The sequence below is a fragment of the Phyllopteryx taeniolatus genome, chromosome 2, assembly GCF_024500385.1.
Source record: "Phyllopteryx taeniolatus isolate TA_2022b chromosome 2, UOR_Ptae_1.2, whole genome shotgun sequence".
NCBI lineage: Eukaryota > Metazoa > Chordata > Actinopteri > Syngnathiformes > Syngnathidae > Phyllopteryx > Phyllopteryx taeniolatus.
In genome coordinates, this window is record NC_084503.1 from 12,331,983 (window position 1) to 12,348,265 (window position 16,283).

Here is a 16,283-nt window from a genome sequence, read left to right on the forward strand (position 1 = left end):
ATACCGCCTTGGTTTTGTGTAAATGTCTCCCATGCTGAAACACCCAGGCTTTAAGTCCTATTTTCTAAAATTTGATATAAAATTTCACTAATTTCATGGCAGTCCAATCCAAATGTAATCGCAAAAAGGTTTCATTCAACTTGTATGGGAAAAATCATAAATGTTCATAACTTAATTACTTTAGAACGTCTTTCTCTTCGAAACAATTACAGTATTACTCTTGTGTGAATGATAAAAGCTGCCAGTTACTCCAATACATTGCTATTTAAAATGAAATACAGAGTGGTATGTCTTTACCGTTATTGAGCAAATGATATGAAAATGACCCATAAGGTCATTTATTTTCAGTTTTAAATCCAAAGAGCAATTTTGTGACGAGAACAACCAGTTGCTCGAGACTGCAAATAAACGTCACCTCCCCCAGGCTCGAGTAATCGATAAGAAGTGACGCGTCCACCTGGCGAGTGACGCATGCGCAGAAGGCCGCCCACCGCAGCGCCATCAGGAGCAGTTGCTGCCTTGCTTATTGACAAGAAGGAACCCACGCTACGATGTCAGGATATGACAGCAACCCATTCGCCGACCCCGTGGACGTGAATCCCTTCCAGGTGAGACTTTGGGTTTGGTGTGTTGTATGGGAGAACGACTTTTTCCCCGTAGTTTGGGCCACTACCGAAACCTGTTTGGTCGGTTGCTGGGTTTGGCCTCAACATTTCCTACCCCGACAAGCGTCACTAAAAGTCAAATTTCAATATGAAATGTTGTCAAAATGTTGGCAGTTTATAAAGAAAAAGACTCGGAATCGAGCTCCACATATCGACTATATAGGTACTATTGCCTGAACAGGTACGAGTCGCAACAGGTGCCTGCTGCTATTCGGCCACTTGTGTGGCTCCACAACGCCATTTGTAAACCAGTTTAAAGACTTTTATTTATAAATTAAATCATCTACTGTGTGAGGAATAGTTTTGCATTTTTGAATATATATATATATATATATATATATATATATATATAATATCATAGTCGCTTTTGTGTGTCTGTCCTCACTTGTCAGTAATGTTCATTTTGTGTGGCCTACATATTTGCTAAGCAAAGGTGTTTGTTTAACCTCGAAACGTTTGAACAAATGCTTAAAGGCTCAGAGCCTGTCACTTAATAGTTAATATAGCATCTGGAAAACATGACCTTCCAAAGCACTTCCTGGACTCTCTGGACCTGGGCTGTCGTTGCGCCACATTAAATGCGGTCTTGAGCATCTGTTCTCCCCCTTCATATTCATAAGTATGATTACTAATCATATCAATAATTTGTTAACTACTTTTGTTTAGGATGCCTCGATCACTCGGGCCACCCGAGGAGTCGTAAATGGTGTTCGGGAATACAACCTATTCTCTACAACTGAATTGGTGAGCCTCTTGTCTTTTGATTGTGTATCACAGTTATTCCAAATCCAACCTTTAATTCTTTATCAACCCCTATTGGGTGGGGGGGGTGGGGGGGACCTGCATTCCTTGATGTTTCACAGAAAGACCGCAGTGACACGACCATCCCCATCTCAGCAGTTTCATCTCAACCCGCCATACTACAAACCTCTGTGGAGGAGAATTCACAAGTGAGACACGCATGCAATCCTATGGAAATTAAATAAGCAGGTGTGCAATTATATTAAAGATATTCTGTACACCTGTGGGCTAGTGTGCTGTGACTTTTAACATCAAATCTCAAGATGAGGTCGTCACAGCGTTGTGTTATATTTGTCATCTAGTTGGAATCAAGCCATTTTCTATAACACTTGTCTTCATTGGGATCATATGTTATGCGTTAGCTCAAGTGATCCCAGCTGACCTGGGCAAGAGGCAGGGTAGACCCTGGACCGGTTGCCAGTCAATGGCAGGGCATATACAGTATAGACAAACAACCAGTCACACTCACATCTAAGGATAATTTAGAGTGGTCAACTAATGTCTAGATCAGACTACAAGATAAATTTGGTCTGCAGAAATGTTGCCGTATTTCGGCCAGATGTTGACAACGCTACATGACATTTAATACGATCACTGGACTTGTCAAATCAAACACTGTCTGGGGAGGCGAGACCAGCAAACACTGCGACCAGATATGCCTATTACTATGGCGACGACAACAACAATGGATGACTCAAATGTGTTTGGGAGAAAAAAGAACAAAAAGAGGGGATGAAAAAACGTGTGGTGTCGTCACCGGGTGCTCGCGAGATGACATTTGGGCTGTCCATTCAAGGAGAGCTTGAGGTATGGTCACGTAATTTTATTACGGCTCACAAGCGGGCAGGATATAACTTTATGTAGCCAGCTAATGCTAGCACTAACGTTTGCACGTAAACATGCTGCCGTTCTGTCGAATCAGGCTCTAAAGCTTCACTAAACATTGGTTTGTGCGCATGAATACATGTTAAAAACGGTGAGCAAGTTAGGTAGTACGTAATCCTATTGGTCGACGTCAATATGCGCTGTCGGAGAGATGTCGTTCATATGTCCCACTGTACAGAAGAGTTCCCCCAAAAATCAAACATGCTCGACTTTTCGTTTTGGCATCGTTGGGCTATCGTAGGGCCAAATCGTTGGTTTCCAAAATATGTTGGGCACGATCTGTGAAATCGGCCATGATAGTAAACCAGGCTAATAACTGGGCTAAAATCCAATAGTCTGAGATAAGCGTAACCTAACGTCCATGTTCTTGGAATGTGTGATGAAGCTGGAATACCAAAAGAAAACCCACACAGGCTCGGGGAAAACGTGCAATTTTTGTTGTCGTCCTGTTCAGCTGTTAGGTCAAGCAGAAAGGAGGATCTGTATCCCTTTTATGCCGGAACAGTTTTACTATGCCACAGTGATGTTTTTAAGCTGCCGCTGTGTTTCTTTGTATTCTGATAGATATTTATTGAACATTTCAGTCGGACAGAACAATGTTTTAAAGGGAAGTGACAGAAAAACAAAAGGGAGTGACAGTGAAAACATAAAATAATATAGGAAGAGAAGATGACAAAAGACAGGACATTAACTTTAAGAAAGATGAAGAAAGTAAGTTATTATATGCCTAGTACAATGACACATTAGATTTGAGTGTTGTATGCTAACCACAAGCCGTATTGCCTCATTTTTCATCTATACAGTGTATCTTAAAAAAAAAGACAGTTGACTTACTGTATCTAAAGACCTAATACAGTATGTGGTCTTAGTAGTACTAAGGTCATCGCTGTGGTTTTCATTGCAAGGCTACTTTGAGGAAATGTCTGTGTGACTGTACATAACTCAGGGGCCTCTCTGTTGCCCAGCAGGCATCTGCTGTGGCTGCTGCAGGTCAAGCTAATCTGATCAAGCAGCAAGAGGAGCTGGAGAGGAAAGCAGCAGAGTTGGAGAGAAAGGAGCAGGAGCTTCAGAACAGAACAAGCCAGAACACCGGCGGTGAGTCACTGCAGTCTTTTTTGATGGTCGTTATGTTGTTCAACCATTCAAGGAAACACAACTTTGTGATTTTGACCACCAGTCAACGAGAACAACTGGCCTCCCATGCCCAAGTTCTTTCCTGTGAAGCCATGCTTTTACCAGGACTTTGAGGCAGACATCCCGGAGGAATACCGCCGGATCTGCAAAAGAATGTACTACTTGTGGATGTGTAAGTCTCCTAAATCCCACCACATGATAATGTATTTCAATCCATAAATTCTGCAGAGCACTTCCACTGTCCTTTTATTTAATTTTAGCTGTCATTTGGCTATAACCGTGATGCAGAGGATGATCGTCAATCAAAAGCCTCTTTCACACAGGCCATTTAAGATGGCATTGTCAAGGCTATTTCCCAACTCACTGCCCTTTGTGTATGTGGAATTTGTGATAATACATTCAAGCTCTACTGTTCTGCCTCTTAAATGCGAATTTATAGGGAAGCCATTATAAAAGCAGCTACACATTAGGTTCACTTGCACAATACAATTTTTGATTAGGGATTTTTCTGAAAATGCTGCCATTACAAAGGTAAATAGGCATACTTTTGCCCCTTTTATTTATCTTATTCAGATTACCAAAATATTGCTGTTAATGATGGTGTAATTCTACCCCACTGCAAACTTCAAATCCAGCATTGACGCATCCAAAGTGGAATGCCCCATAAATCAAAACAGCTTGTTCAAGCAAAATTTTCTGGAAAACGACGACAAAGAAAAACCATCGTCATGCTTGACATTGGCAAATTTCAGGAGACATCAGCTCACTGAACTTGCATTCAAATTAGTTCACAGGTTGGTGTTTTCTGTCTTCGCTTTGCTGCCACCTCCCAAGGGTACCAATAATGACAAAAAGGAAGTGTGTAATGATTAATGATGTAACAATATCTGTTCTCATGGTTCGATTTTTACCGAGGTATTAATCTTACGGTACGATAATTACTGCGATATCGTGGGGAAAATTCACAGTATTACAGAAGGGTAATATGGTACAGATGGGGAAAAGATGCAAAAGCAGGAAAACCGAAAAACTTCTTTTTTTATTATTTTTATTTTTTTTCTTGCTGGCCAGGTCCTCAACAGGCTTCAGTAGTTTCTGTGCGTTTACCTACAGGTTTTTGTGCAAAATACATCTTCAAATCATACTGTATATTAGCGTGCACTTCTATCCTCGTCCATCCAATGTTTACATTCGTATACTATAGCTCCAAAAGGCTATTATTGCTGCAGCATCATGCTATGCTCACAGTAACAAAACTGTCCATGGAGAAATTGTCCATCCATCCATCCATCCATTTTCTGAGCCGCTTCTCCTCACTCGGGTCGCTGGAGCCTATCCCAGCTATCATCGGGCAGGAGGCGGGGTACACCCTGAACTGGTTGCCAGCCAATAGCAGGGCACATGGAGAAATTGTCTCTTCGCTAATTTTACAGTATACACAGTCATTTTTTTATTATAAAATTTTAAACTGGATACTGCCTACTAACAGTGATTTCTTTGCTTAACTCAAAATTCAATTCATAAACGCAGGAACACTCTTAAAGGCATGGGAATGATTAGTTTCTTTTCCTCCGCTTAGTGATATTGTAGGGTGATTTATTTTTCTTATGAGCCTCTGCAATGTTTTAATTTGAAATATGGACATTTCATTTGAAGAGAGGGAAGTATGTCAGATTTATTTTTGCATTGATGTTGATATTTTTATGGAGTGGTTTTCTCTTATAATTTCATTTTTGGGACTCATTGAATGCTATTGGTATTGGGGAATCATTATTCTCTCTCTGTGACGTTGTTTCACCCACGACTTTGACGTGAGATAAACACTCACTAGTACACCACTAAACTGTGCTATTATTACAATATGCTTAAATAAATCGGCGGATCATCTCTTCGAGGGGGAAAGGTGGTGGCGGACCGTGGAGGGCCGGCTAATGGGGCTTCCCGGTGGTGGACGCCACCAGCCGGGGTGCGTTGATCCTCTCAAAGAGGAAGTGGAGCGCTGCAGCCTGGCTAAGCAGTGTGGCTGCACATAGCCGCCCCAAAACAACATTTTAAGCACAATGGCTCATTGTGTTATACCGAGACAGGACCACGACGATATTGAGGCACTTTTAATTTTGCAATATTGTGAATATTGTTACATCCGTAGTAATGATAAGCATAGAATGAGAAATGGAACTTTCTGCTACAGAGGAAAGCATCTGACTTTTCAATACAATATGAGCAACATATGTAAATATTATGTACGCAAAAGTAATTGTACCAAGAACAGTGAATCCCCACATATTGGCGTGTTGGCGTTTGCATATTTTTAAAGTTTTTATTTTTTGTCCACCGTTATTCTATGAAACTCTTGTTTATTTGCTATTGTGCTCTGGCAGAAGCAATAAATGCACTGGCGCCTTCTAATGGAATCATCATCTTGTTTTTATGTTGACTTATTGGTGGTGTAGTTTTTTTATTTTTTTTAATTGTCTGAGTTTGAGGTCTGATGCACCTCGTACACTTTAAAAATGAACGTTTTTCTGTTTCTCTTCCAAGGCAGCAACTAATAGTCCGTATAGTCTACTTTGCTGTTACAGTTTGCCAGTATTGCCAAACATTATTTTGTGTAAATGCCAAAAAGTGAGTTTCATGTCTTGATACTGTTTGTTTCAAGTGCAAGTACCTATATTTGTTTTCCCATGAGTAATGTCTGGTGAATTTGTGCTCGTTTTTCTGAGCCCCATGTGAAATTGGTTGTTGAATAATTTAACTACTGCATTTATTTTTTTTATTTTTTATTATTATTATTATTTTTTTTAATGTAACCTGCGTTCCCCATTGTATTTACTGTTGTCACCCCTGGGGTGCCAATATTTTTGAGCATGACTGAATTGTCTGTTATACAGTGGCTGAAATATGTTTTTAACATGTCACCATTTTTCTCACTAAATATACTTTCAGAGATGCTATTGACCTGAAACTTTCACCAGATGTTGGGGAACAACCCAAGTAATCCAGACGTACACCAAATAAGATCAGAAATTAAGTTGTGTGTGTAAAATTGTGAAATGACACAGGGAAAAAGTATTGAACACATGAAGAAAGGGAGGTGCAAAAAGGCAGGGAAAGCCAAGACAACACCTAAAATATATCAATAATCAAACTGCAATCCACCCCCTGTCAGTGCAAATGAATATCAGCTGGTTCGGTCCTAATTGATGGCCTACAAAAAGGTCTCATTGCCAAGGTGTGAGTCCAGACACATCTTATGATTGGTAAGAGCAGAGAGCTGTCTCAAGACCATCACGAACTAATTGTTGCAAAACATAACGATGGCATTGGTTACAGGTGCATATCTAAGCTTCTGAACGTTCTATTGAGCACAGTTAGGGCCATAATACGTAAGTGGAAAGCCAATCATACCACCATGAATTGCCTCGATCAGGTGCTCCTTGCAAGATTTCTGACAGAGGAGTGCAAAAAATAATCCGAAGTTGTCCAAGGACCACCTGTGGAGATCTTAAAAAAGACCTGGAATTAGCAGGTACTGTTGTCACAAAGGCGGCATGGTTATCGACTGGTATGCACATCTGCTTCACAGTTCTGAGGACTCTGGTTCAAATCCCGGCCCCGCCTGTGTGGAGTTTGCATGTTCTCCCCGTGCCTGTGTGGGTTTTCTCTGGGTACTCCGGTTTCCTCCCACATCCCATAAACATGCGTAGTAGGTTAATTGAAGACTCTAAATTGCCCATAAGTGTGAATGGTTGTTTGTTTATATGTGCCCTGCAATTGGCTGGCGACCAGTAAGGGGTGTATCCCGCTTCTTGCCCGAAGATAGCTGGGATAGGCTCCAGCACGCCTGTGACCCTAGTGAGGATAAGCAGTAAAGAAAATGGATGGATGGATGTCACCAGGAAAACGGTGAGCCATGGCCTGTATGCACGCTCACCACGCAAGACCCCATTGCTGGAAAAAAAAAAAAAGCATGTCAAAGCTTGTTCAAAGTTTCCTGAACAACATTTGGACAAGCCAGTTAAATACTGGGAGATAATAGTCTGGTCGGAGGAGAGCATAATTGAAATGTTTGGATGCCATATTGCACACCACGTTTGGAAGGGAAATGGCACTGCACATCACCCTAAAAACACCATACCAACAATGAAGTTCGGAGGTGGGAGCATGATGGTGTGGGGCTGCTTTTCTGCAAATGGTACTGGTAAAGTTAACATTGAAGGAAGGATGAATGGGCAAATGTACCGAGACATTTCTGACAAAGGTCTGCTGCTATCTCCGAGGGTGATGATGATAAATGAAACAAGGGTGGATATTTCATAGGATAATGATCCAAAACATACTGCCAAGGAAACGATCAATTGGTTTCAAAGAGAAAAATAAAGCTGCTAGAATGACCCAGCCAATCCTTTGATTTAAATCCAATTTGAAAATCTATGGAAATAACTGAAACTCAAGGTCCATAAGAGGTCCATGGAGCCTTCAAGATTTGAAGATTTGCATGCGACTAGTTTCTCCACACAGGAGGCGTCTTGAAGCTGTCATTGCAAGCAAAGGCTTTTGTATAAAGTATCAAATAAATACCAGTTGGTGTGTTCGATACTTTTTCCGTGTCATTTCACATTATTACACACACTTTCTGATCTTATTTTTTCTACTTTCTTTGTATGTATGGGTTACTTGGGTTGTTCACATCATCTGGTGAAATGTTCATGTCAGTAGCACATTTATATTTAACGAGAAAAAGTGTGACCTGTTAAATACTTATTTCAGCCCCTGTATATATTTGTCTTTAAAAAAAAAATCCTTCTCTCACTATTCTGGCATTTAGCAAATGGAAATAATTTTGGTAATCCTGTTTGACCTAAAACAGGAAGTTTAGTCTTTCATGTCAGACCGTCAAGAAAAAAAAAGTCTTTTTATAGTCATGCTTCAAAATATTGGCACCCCAGGGGTGGCTATATTTTTAAGCATGACTGTATGCTTTATGGTTCTCTGTTTTTACTCCAGTGCCACCGTTTTGTGGGATCTGTACACAATTACAAAACCCAATATTTCACAGATTTTTCGCTATTTGCAGCAGGTCCTTATCCCCCGGGAATAGCGGGGGTTAAGTAGATGCCGAGGTAAACATAGTTGCTTAAACAGTACATGCTGGCGAAACCACAAAGTTCAAGAAGTCTTCTCGTTCTGTCTGCCAATTTACTTACTTTCATTCATTCCTGTAGTACCACTGAAATTGCAAAACGTGACTATATTACTTATAGTATAGTACACAGTGGTTGTCCTGGATGATCTTTAAGAATATTACACAGGGCAGATTACTTTCGATTGTGGAGGCTCCACTGTCAATACAGTGTAAATCTGTCAATCAAAACAAAATGTTTATTTATTGAATTCATCTTCGACCACTTTAGATTGTACAGGTATATCTCATCATGTGGTGAGTGATTGCATATTGAAATGAATATATTATAAGGTTAATGTATTGATTATATTGTAACTCTGTCATGGTTCTTCTGTCCCACCCTTTGTATTTATTTTCGATGACCAACAAAACAATTATAGTCGTAATCGTGGGCATGATTAAAGACACATGAAAGTGTGTTTGTTTTAGATGCTAGCATTTCACTGATCATGTATTCATGTACTGTACGTCATTAATTGTCTTGTGTGTGCGCAGTCCACAGTGCCACACTGTTCCTCAATGTGCTGGCCTGCCTGGCCTACTTCACAGTGGACTCTGAATATGGCGTAGACTTTGGTCTGTCCATCCTTTGGTTCATGCTCTTCACTCCTGTCTCGTTCGTCTGCTGGTACAGGCCTGTATACAAGGCATTCAGGTACATTGTGATATGCTGCTGGCTTTGTGCTAGTGGACCAAAACATTTTTGTTAAATTCATGGTAATCTATCAAAGCTATAATAGCTGTAAATACCATTGATGACTCATTTCCTTCCTTATGTTGTCCATCTTTTCTTTCCAGGTCTGATAGTTCCTTCAGCTTCTTTTTCTTCTTCTTTGTCTTTTTCTTCCAAGTGGCCGTGTACATCATCCAGACAGTGGGGATCCCCAAGTGGGGCAACAGGTGAGTGATAACACTTGCGTGTCGAGTGCATGGGTGTGTGGCGTACACGCAGTAGAATGCAGCCACTACTTCGATGGGGTTTGTGCGTTTTCTTGTCTGTATGTGGTTTTGTGGTCTCTATCTTCTCTTTTGAGTCTCTGACAGATCGCTGTTGTCCGAACTTTTAAGGGGTTCTCTATGTTGTGGTTCTTTTCTCTTTGCATTTCCTCTTGAATATATCCATTGACCTTATTTCCCCATCATTCATTGGTGAAAGTTTAGCTGAAATACTTATTTTGTATACTCTTAAACAATGCTCCCTGCTTGTAGATCATGTTTCTGTATTTCTGTTTTGTTGACAGTGGCTGGATTGCATCCATCAGCATGATCAACACAAACTTGGCTGTAGCCGTGGTCATGATGGTGGTGGCTGGCTTTTTCACTGTCAACGCCATCCTGGCCGTCTTCCTGCTGAAAATGGTATTTCCAACTAAGCTTTCTAAAACTTTACAAAGGAGATTAGTCATCTTTTAGACCACCTAAATGTTACCCTCAATGCTTGTGTGTGTGTGTGTGTGCCTCACCTTCGTCGTAGTCAACGTACAGCTCGTCATCGCTGAAAAGGAATGAAACACCCTTTTTTTTTGGAAACAGCACATGTGCCACCACTAGTCTAAACCGCGTTCATGGAGAATTAAACAGATGAATCAATTTTCAGCCATCTCAGGGGCCTGTCATGTTGGCCAATATCGACCTCTGCTGTCAACCAAAATTAACATCACAACTGCTCTCCCTATTCTGTTGCGAACATCACGTGAAAACCCTGAAAACATATCGCAGACTCCCCATGCGGGTTGATGACTTGATGATTTGAAACCAAACTTGTTGCAGTACACATGGGCAGTCCACGACCTGTTTTCTAGGTTTGGTCACGTAACGTTTCCAACACAAGTAGGAAAGCAGTTTGTGCTTGGTTTTCTTAACTGTTCTGTGGAAAGTCGCAATGGCTTGATGTTTTACAAATACTAATTCGACCAAATAATGCAGCCCTATGGGGGGCACAAGCCAGTGCAAATTGTAGGCCGGTCCCAAGCCTGGATAAATGCAGAGGGTTGCGTCAGGAAGGGCATCCGGCTTAAATCTTTGCCAAACAAATATGAGTGTTCATCCAAAGAATTCCATACCGGATCGGTCGTGGCCCGGGTTAACAACGTCCGCCCCCGGCACCGTTAACCTGCAGGGCGCCGTTGGAAATTCAGCTACTGCGGGTCGAAGACGAAGGAGAGTTGGAAAGTGGGTTCTTAGGCAGAAAGAGAAGAGGAAAGCACAGAGCCTAGAATTGAATGTTGGGACTATGACAGGAAAATCTTGGGAGTTGGTTGACATGATGATTAGGAGAAAGGTTGATTTATTGTGCATCCAGGAGACCAAGTGGAAAGGCAGTAAGGCTAGAAGTTTAGGGGCAGGGTTTAAATGAATTTACCATGGTGAAGCTGGGAAAAAAATGGTGTAGGGGTTATTTTAAAGGAAGAGTTGGCTAAGAAGATAAAAAGAGTATCAGATCGAGTGATGAGGCTGAAACTTGAAATTGAGTGTGTTATGTATAATGTGATTAGTGGGTATGCCCCACAGGTATGATGTGACCTAGACGTGAAAGATAAATTCTGGAAGGAGCTAGACGAAGTAGTTCTGAGCATCCCAGACAGAGAGAGAGTTGTGATTGGTGAAGATTGTAATGGACATTTTGGTGAAGGAAACGGGGGTGATGAAGAAGTGATGGGTAAGTACAGCATCCAGGAAAGGAACTTGGAGGGACAGATAGTGGCAGACTTGGATGGAAAAAAAGGATGGAAATGGCTCCAGTGAACACCTTTTTCCAGAAGAGGCAGGAACATAGGGTGACCTACAAGAGCGGAGGTAGAAGCACGCAGGTGGATTACATCTTGTGCAGACGACCTAATCTGAAGGAGGTTACTGACTGTAAAGTAGTGGTAGGCGAGAGTGTGGCTAGACGGCATAGGATGGTGGGGAGGAAGATTAAGAAGACAAATGCAGAGCAGAGAACCATGTGGTGGAAGCTGAGAAAGGAAGAGTGTTGCGCGGCTTTTCGGGAAGAGGTCAGGTAGGCTCTCAGTGGACAGGAAGAGCTTCCAGAAGACTGGACCATTACAGCCAAGGTGATCAGAGACAGGCAGGAGAGTATTTGGTGTATCTTCTGGCAGGAAAGGAGAGTACAGGAAGTACAGGCAATCATACAAGGAAAGAGTTTAGCTAAGAAGAAGAGGGACACTGAGAGGAACCGAGGAGAGGAGAAAGGAATACATTGAGATGCAACGTAGGGCAAAGGTATAGGTGGCAAAGGCCAAACGACACATATGATGACATGTATGCCAGGTTGGACACTAAAGAAGGAGAAAAACATCTATACAGGTTGGCCAGACAGAGGAATAGAGATGGGAAGGATGTGGAGCAGCTAAGGGTGATTAAGGTTAGAGAAATGTGTTGATTGGTGCCTGTAGTGTGCTGGACAGATGGAAAGAATACTTTGATGAATGAGGAAAATGAGACAGAAGGAAGAGTAGAACAGACAAGTGTGGTGGACCAGGAAGTGGCAATGATTAGTCAGGAGGAAGTTAGTTAGGCATTAAAGAGGATGAAAAATGGAAAGGCCTGATGACATTTCTGTGGAGGTATGGAAGCATCTAGGAGAGGTGGCTGTGGAGTTTTTGACCAGCTTGTTCAATAGAATTCTAGCGCGTGAGAAGATGCCTGAGGAATGGAGGAAAAGTGTGCTGGTGCCCATTTTTAAGAACAAGGGTGATGTGCAGAGCCGTGGGAACTATAGAGAACTAAAGTTGATGATCCACACAATGAAGTTATGGGAAAGAGTAGTGGAGGCTAGACTCAGGACAGAAGTGAGTACGTGCGACCAACAGTATGGTTTCATGCCAAGAAAGAGTACCACAGATGCATTATTTGCCTTGAGGATGTTGATGGAAAAGTACAGAGAAGGTCAAAAGGATCGACATTCTGTCTTTGTGGATCTAGAGAAAGCCAATGACGGAGTACCTAGGGAGGAACTGTGGTCCTGCATGCGGAAGTCTGGAGTGGCAGAGAAGTATGTTCAAATAGGACATGTAGGAGGGCAGCAGAACAGCGGTGAGGTGTGACAGAGGAATTTAAGGTGGAGGTGGGACTGCATCAGGGATCAGCCCTGAGCCCCTTCCTGTTTGCAATGGTGATGGATAGGCTGACAGATGAGGTTAGACTGGAATCCCCGTGGACCATGATGTTTGCGGATGACATTGTGATCTGCAGTGAAAGCAGAGAGCAGATGGACGAACATTTAGAAAGATTGAGGCATGCACTTGAAAGGAGAGGAATGGAGGTTAGCTGAAGTAAGACAATATATGTGCATGAATGAGAGGGGTGGGGGGGATGAGTGAGGCTACAAGGAGAAGAGATAGCGAGGGTGGAGGACTTTAAATACTTGCGGTTAACAGTCCAGGGCAATGGTGAGTGTGGTAAGGAAGGTTGGAACGGGTGGAGGAAGGTGTCAAGTGTGTTATGTGATAGAAGAGTCTCTGCTCAGATGAAGGGTAAAGTTTATATCGATGTCAATTACTTTATTTCTCGACTGTTCTGGAATTTCTTTGGATCGTGCCATTTTGTTGTAGCTTTTTAAGATCTTTTGTTCGACTTGATTTTGTCGGGACAGCTTGTGTTTCAGTGATTTCTTGATTGAACAGGTAATGAGGTAATCAGGCTTGGGTGTGATCAGTGAAAATTGGCCAAAAAATGTGATTGGCCACAATTAATTCATGATTTAACAAGGGGGGTGCTTACTTTTTCCACACATAACCAGGTAACTGAATCGTTTTTTTTCGATAATAAATTAATTTTTTCCGTAGTAAATTAAATCACCTTTTAAAAAACGGCATTTTATGTTCACTTGGGTTGTATGTGCCTGATATTTACATTTGTTTGATGATCTTAAACATTTAAGTGGGGAAACTATGCAAAAATATAAGAATTTGAAAAGGGGACCCATACTTAGCCCTTTATATGACAGGGGTGAGGCCAGCCATGATGTACAGATTAGAGATAACAGGAAGCAGAGGTGGAGGTGGCGGAAATGAAGATGTTGAGGTTTGCTCGAGCAGTGACCAGGTTGGATAAAATTAGAAATGAGCTCATCAGAGGGACGGCCAAGGTTAGATGTTTGGGAGACAAAGTTAGAGAGAGCAGACTTCGATGGTTCGGACGCATCCAGAGGAGAGATAGTGAGTATATTGGTAGAAGGGTGATGTGGATGGAGCTGCCAGGCAAGAGAGCTAGAGGAAGACCAAAGAGAAGGTTGATGGATGTCGTGAGGGAAGACATGAGGGCAGTTGGTGTTCAAGCGGAGGATGCAAGAGATAGGCTTACATGAAAAAGGATGACACGCTGTGGCGACCGCTAACGGGGCAAGCTGAAAGGAAAAGAAGTGTTTAGACAGGTAGGAGGCATGTATGTTTTTTTACGAATAAAAGTTAAGTTCCCCTTGAAGTAAGACAATAGTTGTACATCTTGGGGGGGGGAAGCATTGTAGCAGTTCATCATAAAATTGCTGTTAAACAGTTGCAAAAAATTTACTTCTGACTCTATCATCCATAAAGGTCCACTCCAAGTACAGACGTACAGGAGCCAGCTTCACCAAAGCTCAGCAGGAGTTCTCCAGCAGTGTCCTGACCGACAGAACCTTCCAGTCTGCTGCTACGACAGCTGCTCAGGGAGCTTTTGGCAGGAACTAACGCATTAGACCATGCTCTTTATTCATTTTCTATTACACTAGTCGTATCTGTGGTGCACATATTGCAAAAACTGGGGGAAAAAAACAAAACAAGTAACTTGACCAAAATCATGGTTGCGATATGTGTTAAACGTGCGATATCCAGGGAGCATGGTCGTATACTGTATTTAATAATGTAGAAGTCAAGCTGTAGGTCTTGTTTGGTGTATGACTTGCACGTGGTTTGAAATGCACTCTAGAGTAAGTTCCCTCGTGCAACATGAGGCTGTTATCAGAGTTAGTGTGGAGACTCGCTAACATAGCTGTATTGGACAAGGAGGCAGGGCAAATTCCATTACATCACCACAAATAAAGCAATTTGATGTTCGCTAATGCCATAGTGCTGTTAGTGCGCTACTTTTGAGAGTCCAGTCAAATTATTTTGAGATTTAGATCTTGTCAATAGTGAAGCATTGGATTTTTTTCTATGTCACATTTTTGTAAAGACGGAACACAGAAATGTGAAATTGTTAATTCTGGCCATGAGCCATGGACCCCTGATATAAAACTGGTTAGCAGCTGAAAATGCTGTGGTCAAAATATGTGAAAACAGATGGCTGAGGTCAATTAGTTTCATAGTCTCTGCATGCACAGCCTCGCAAATACTGTATCTCTAGATGAAGGTTATTCTTTACTGCGGCCCTCTTTTGGATGTTTTCTTGTTTATACTTCTGATAAGTAATGAAGGGTCGGGCATGAAGGAGTTTCTTTGCTTACTGGCTCAAATGAAGGTAGAAAAGTAACTGTTCACAAGCTAATGTTAAGTTATATCTTAAGCAAGTGATTGCTTTTTATACATATTGATTTTTAAAGAATTCCACACATTCAGAGCCTCAAAGGACATGGGGCAGTTTTATTTACTCACTGTTGCTGAGAGAATGTAGACCAACCAAGAAATTAGATTAATGAGCAAAAGAACACTTTTATGAAGTATGTATGTCTATTTTGTAGACACTGGTAGTTGTATTAAAGATGGCACCTATGTGAAACTCAAAAGACAATGATAGTCAATTCAGCCTGATAGTTATTTGCTTCTCTTTTTTTTTTTTTTTTAATTCTTTTTTTTTTTAACACTGTCGTTATAGCATGTTTCTGCTAAATTCACCATTTTATGGATATTTCCATTCCTAAGTCTGTCTGCATCACTGGTTTGGCCTGACATTCTGCTACTTCATGTTGTGTTTTTTTGTTGTTGTTTGTTTTTTAAGTCACCTTTACAAATGTTGACGCTTTAGTGTTGCAGTTGTGAAATCTTTGAAATGTTCAAATAGTTCCAATCCACCTTGAAGACGAAGAAATTTGAAGGATGCCCAAAAATGTTTAACCTTTTCCTTCAAAGGTTAGACAAGTGAGAATTTTTGTAGGTTAAAAATATTTTTTTTTTTAAAGTGTAAAGTATAAATTTACCAGTAAGGGCCACAAAATGCATATTAGTCCTCATGTCTCTTTTAAGGCACTGTAAATGCAAATGGCAGTTTTTATTTGGTTTGTGCAAAATGTAACCTCATTTCTGTCGAGATTTTTCCTTTTTTTTTTTTTTTTTTTTATTTTTTATTTTTTTTTAAATGGTTTGTGGTTATCACTTCTTTCTAACACTCTTTTGTCATATTCAAGAAATTATTTGTTCTAAAAATCTATTAAGGTATGTTGTGTTATAGTGGTGAACAATTTTAGTATATATTTATTTTTAGGGCTTCTGATGGGACAGTTGATTCAATAAATTCCTCCTGAATATTCTTGTATACAGTGCTGTCCACAATGATGTCCTCCATCCAGCCATTTTCCATACCGCTTATCTGCACAAGGGTCGCGGGCGTGCTGGAGCCTATCCCAGCTATCTTCGGGCGGGAGGGGTGGTACACCCAGAACTGGTTGCCAGCCAATCACAGGGCACATATAAGCA

At 41.2% G+C, this 16,283-nt stretch overlaps 1 protein-coding gene across 2 annotated transcripts; it reads left to right on the top strand.

Moving 5' to 3' along the window:
• Positions 1–450: 450 nt before the first annotated feature.
• On the top strand, positions 451–16,122 carry scamp2l (secretory carrier membrane protein 2, like). 2 transcript variants are annotated; one of them, XM_061761137.1, is made up of 9 exons: positions 451–608; positions 1,332–1,409; positions 1,529–1,615; positions 3,317–3,446; positions 3,529–3,657; positions 9,166–9,325; positions 9,469–9,570; positions 9,912–10,029; positions 14,208–16,122. In XM_061761137.1, exons 1-9 carry the CDS (start codon positions 552–554, stop codon positions 14,340–14,342), a joined length of 996 nt encoding a protein of 331 aa, XP_061617121.1. In that variant the 5' UTR covers positions 451–551; the 3' UTR covers positions 14,343–16,122. The 2 variants fall into 2 exon arrangements, with proteins under 2 accessions (XP_061617121.1, XP_061617124.1); XM_061761140.1 differs by having other exon boundaries at positions 3,320–3,446.
• Positions 16,123–16,283: the final 161 nt, after the last annotated feature.

Coding starts and splice junctions, on each gene's coding strand:
- scamp2l (XM_061761137.1), top strand. CDS start 552: ATGTCAGGATATGACAGCAACCCATTCGCCGACCCCGTGGACGTGAAT. Junction 9,326..9,468: donor CCTGTATACAAGGCATTCAG/GTACATTGTGAT, acceptor TTTTCTTTCCAG/GTCTGATAGTTCCTTCAGCT. Junction 9,571..9,911: donor ATCCCCAAGTGGGGCAACAG/GTGAGTGATAAC, acceptor TTTTGTTGACAG/TGGCTGGATTGCATCCATCA.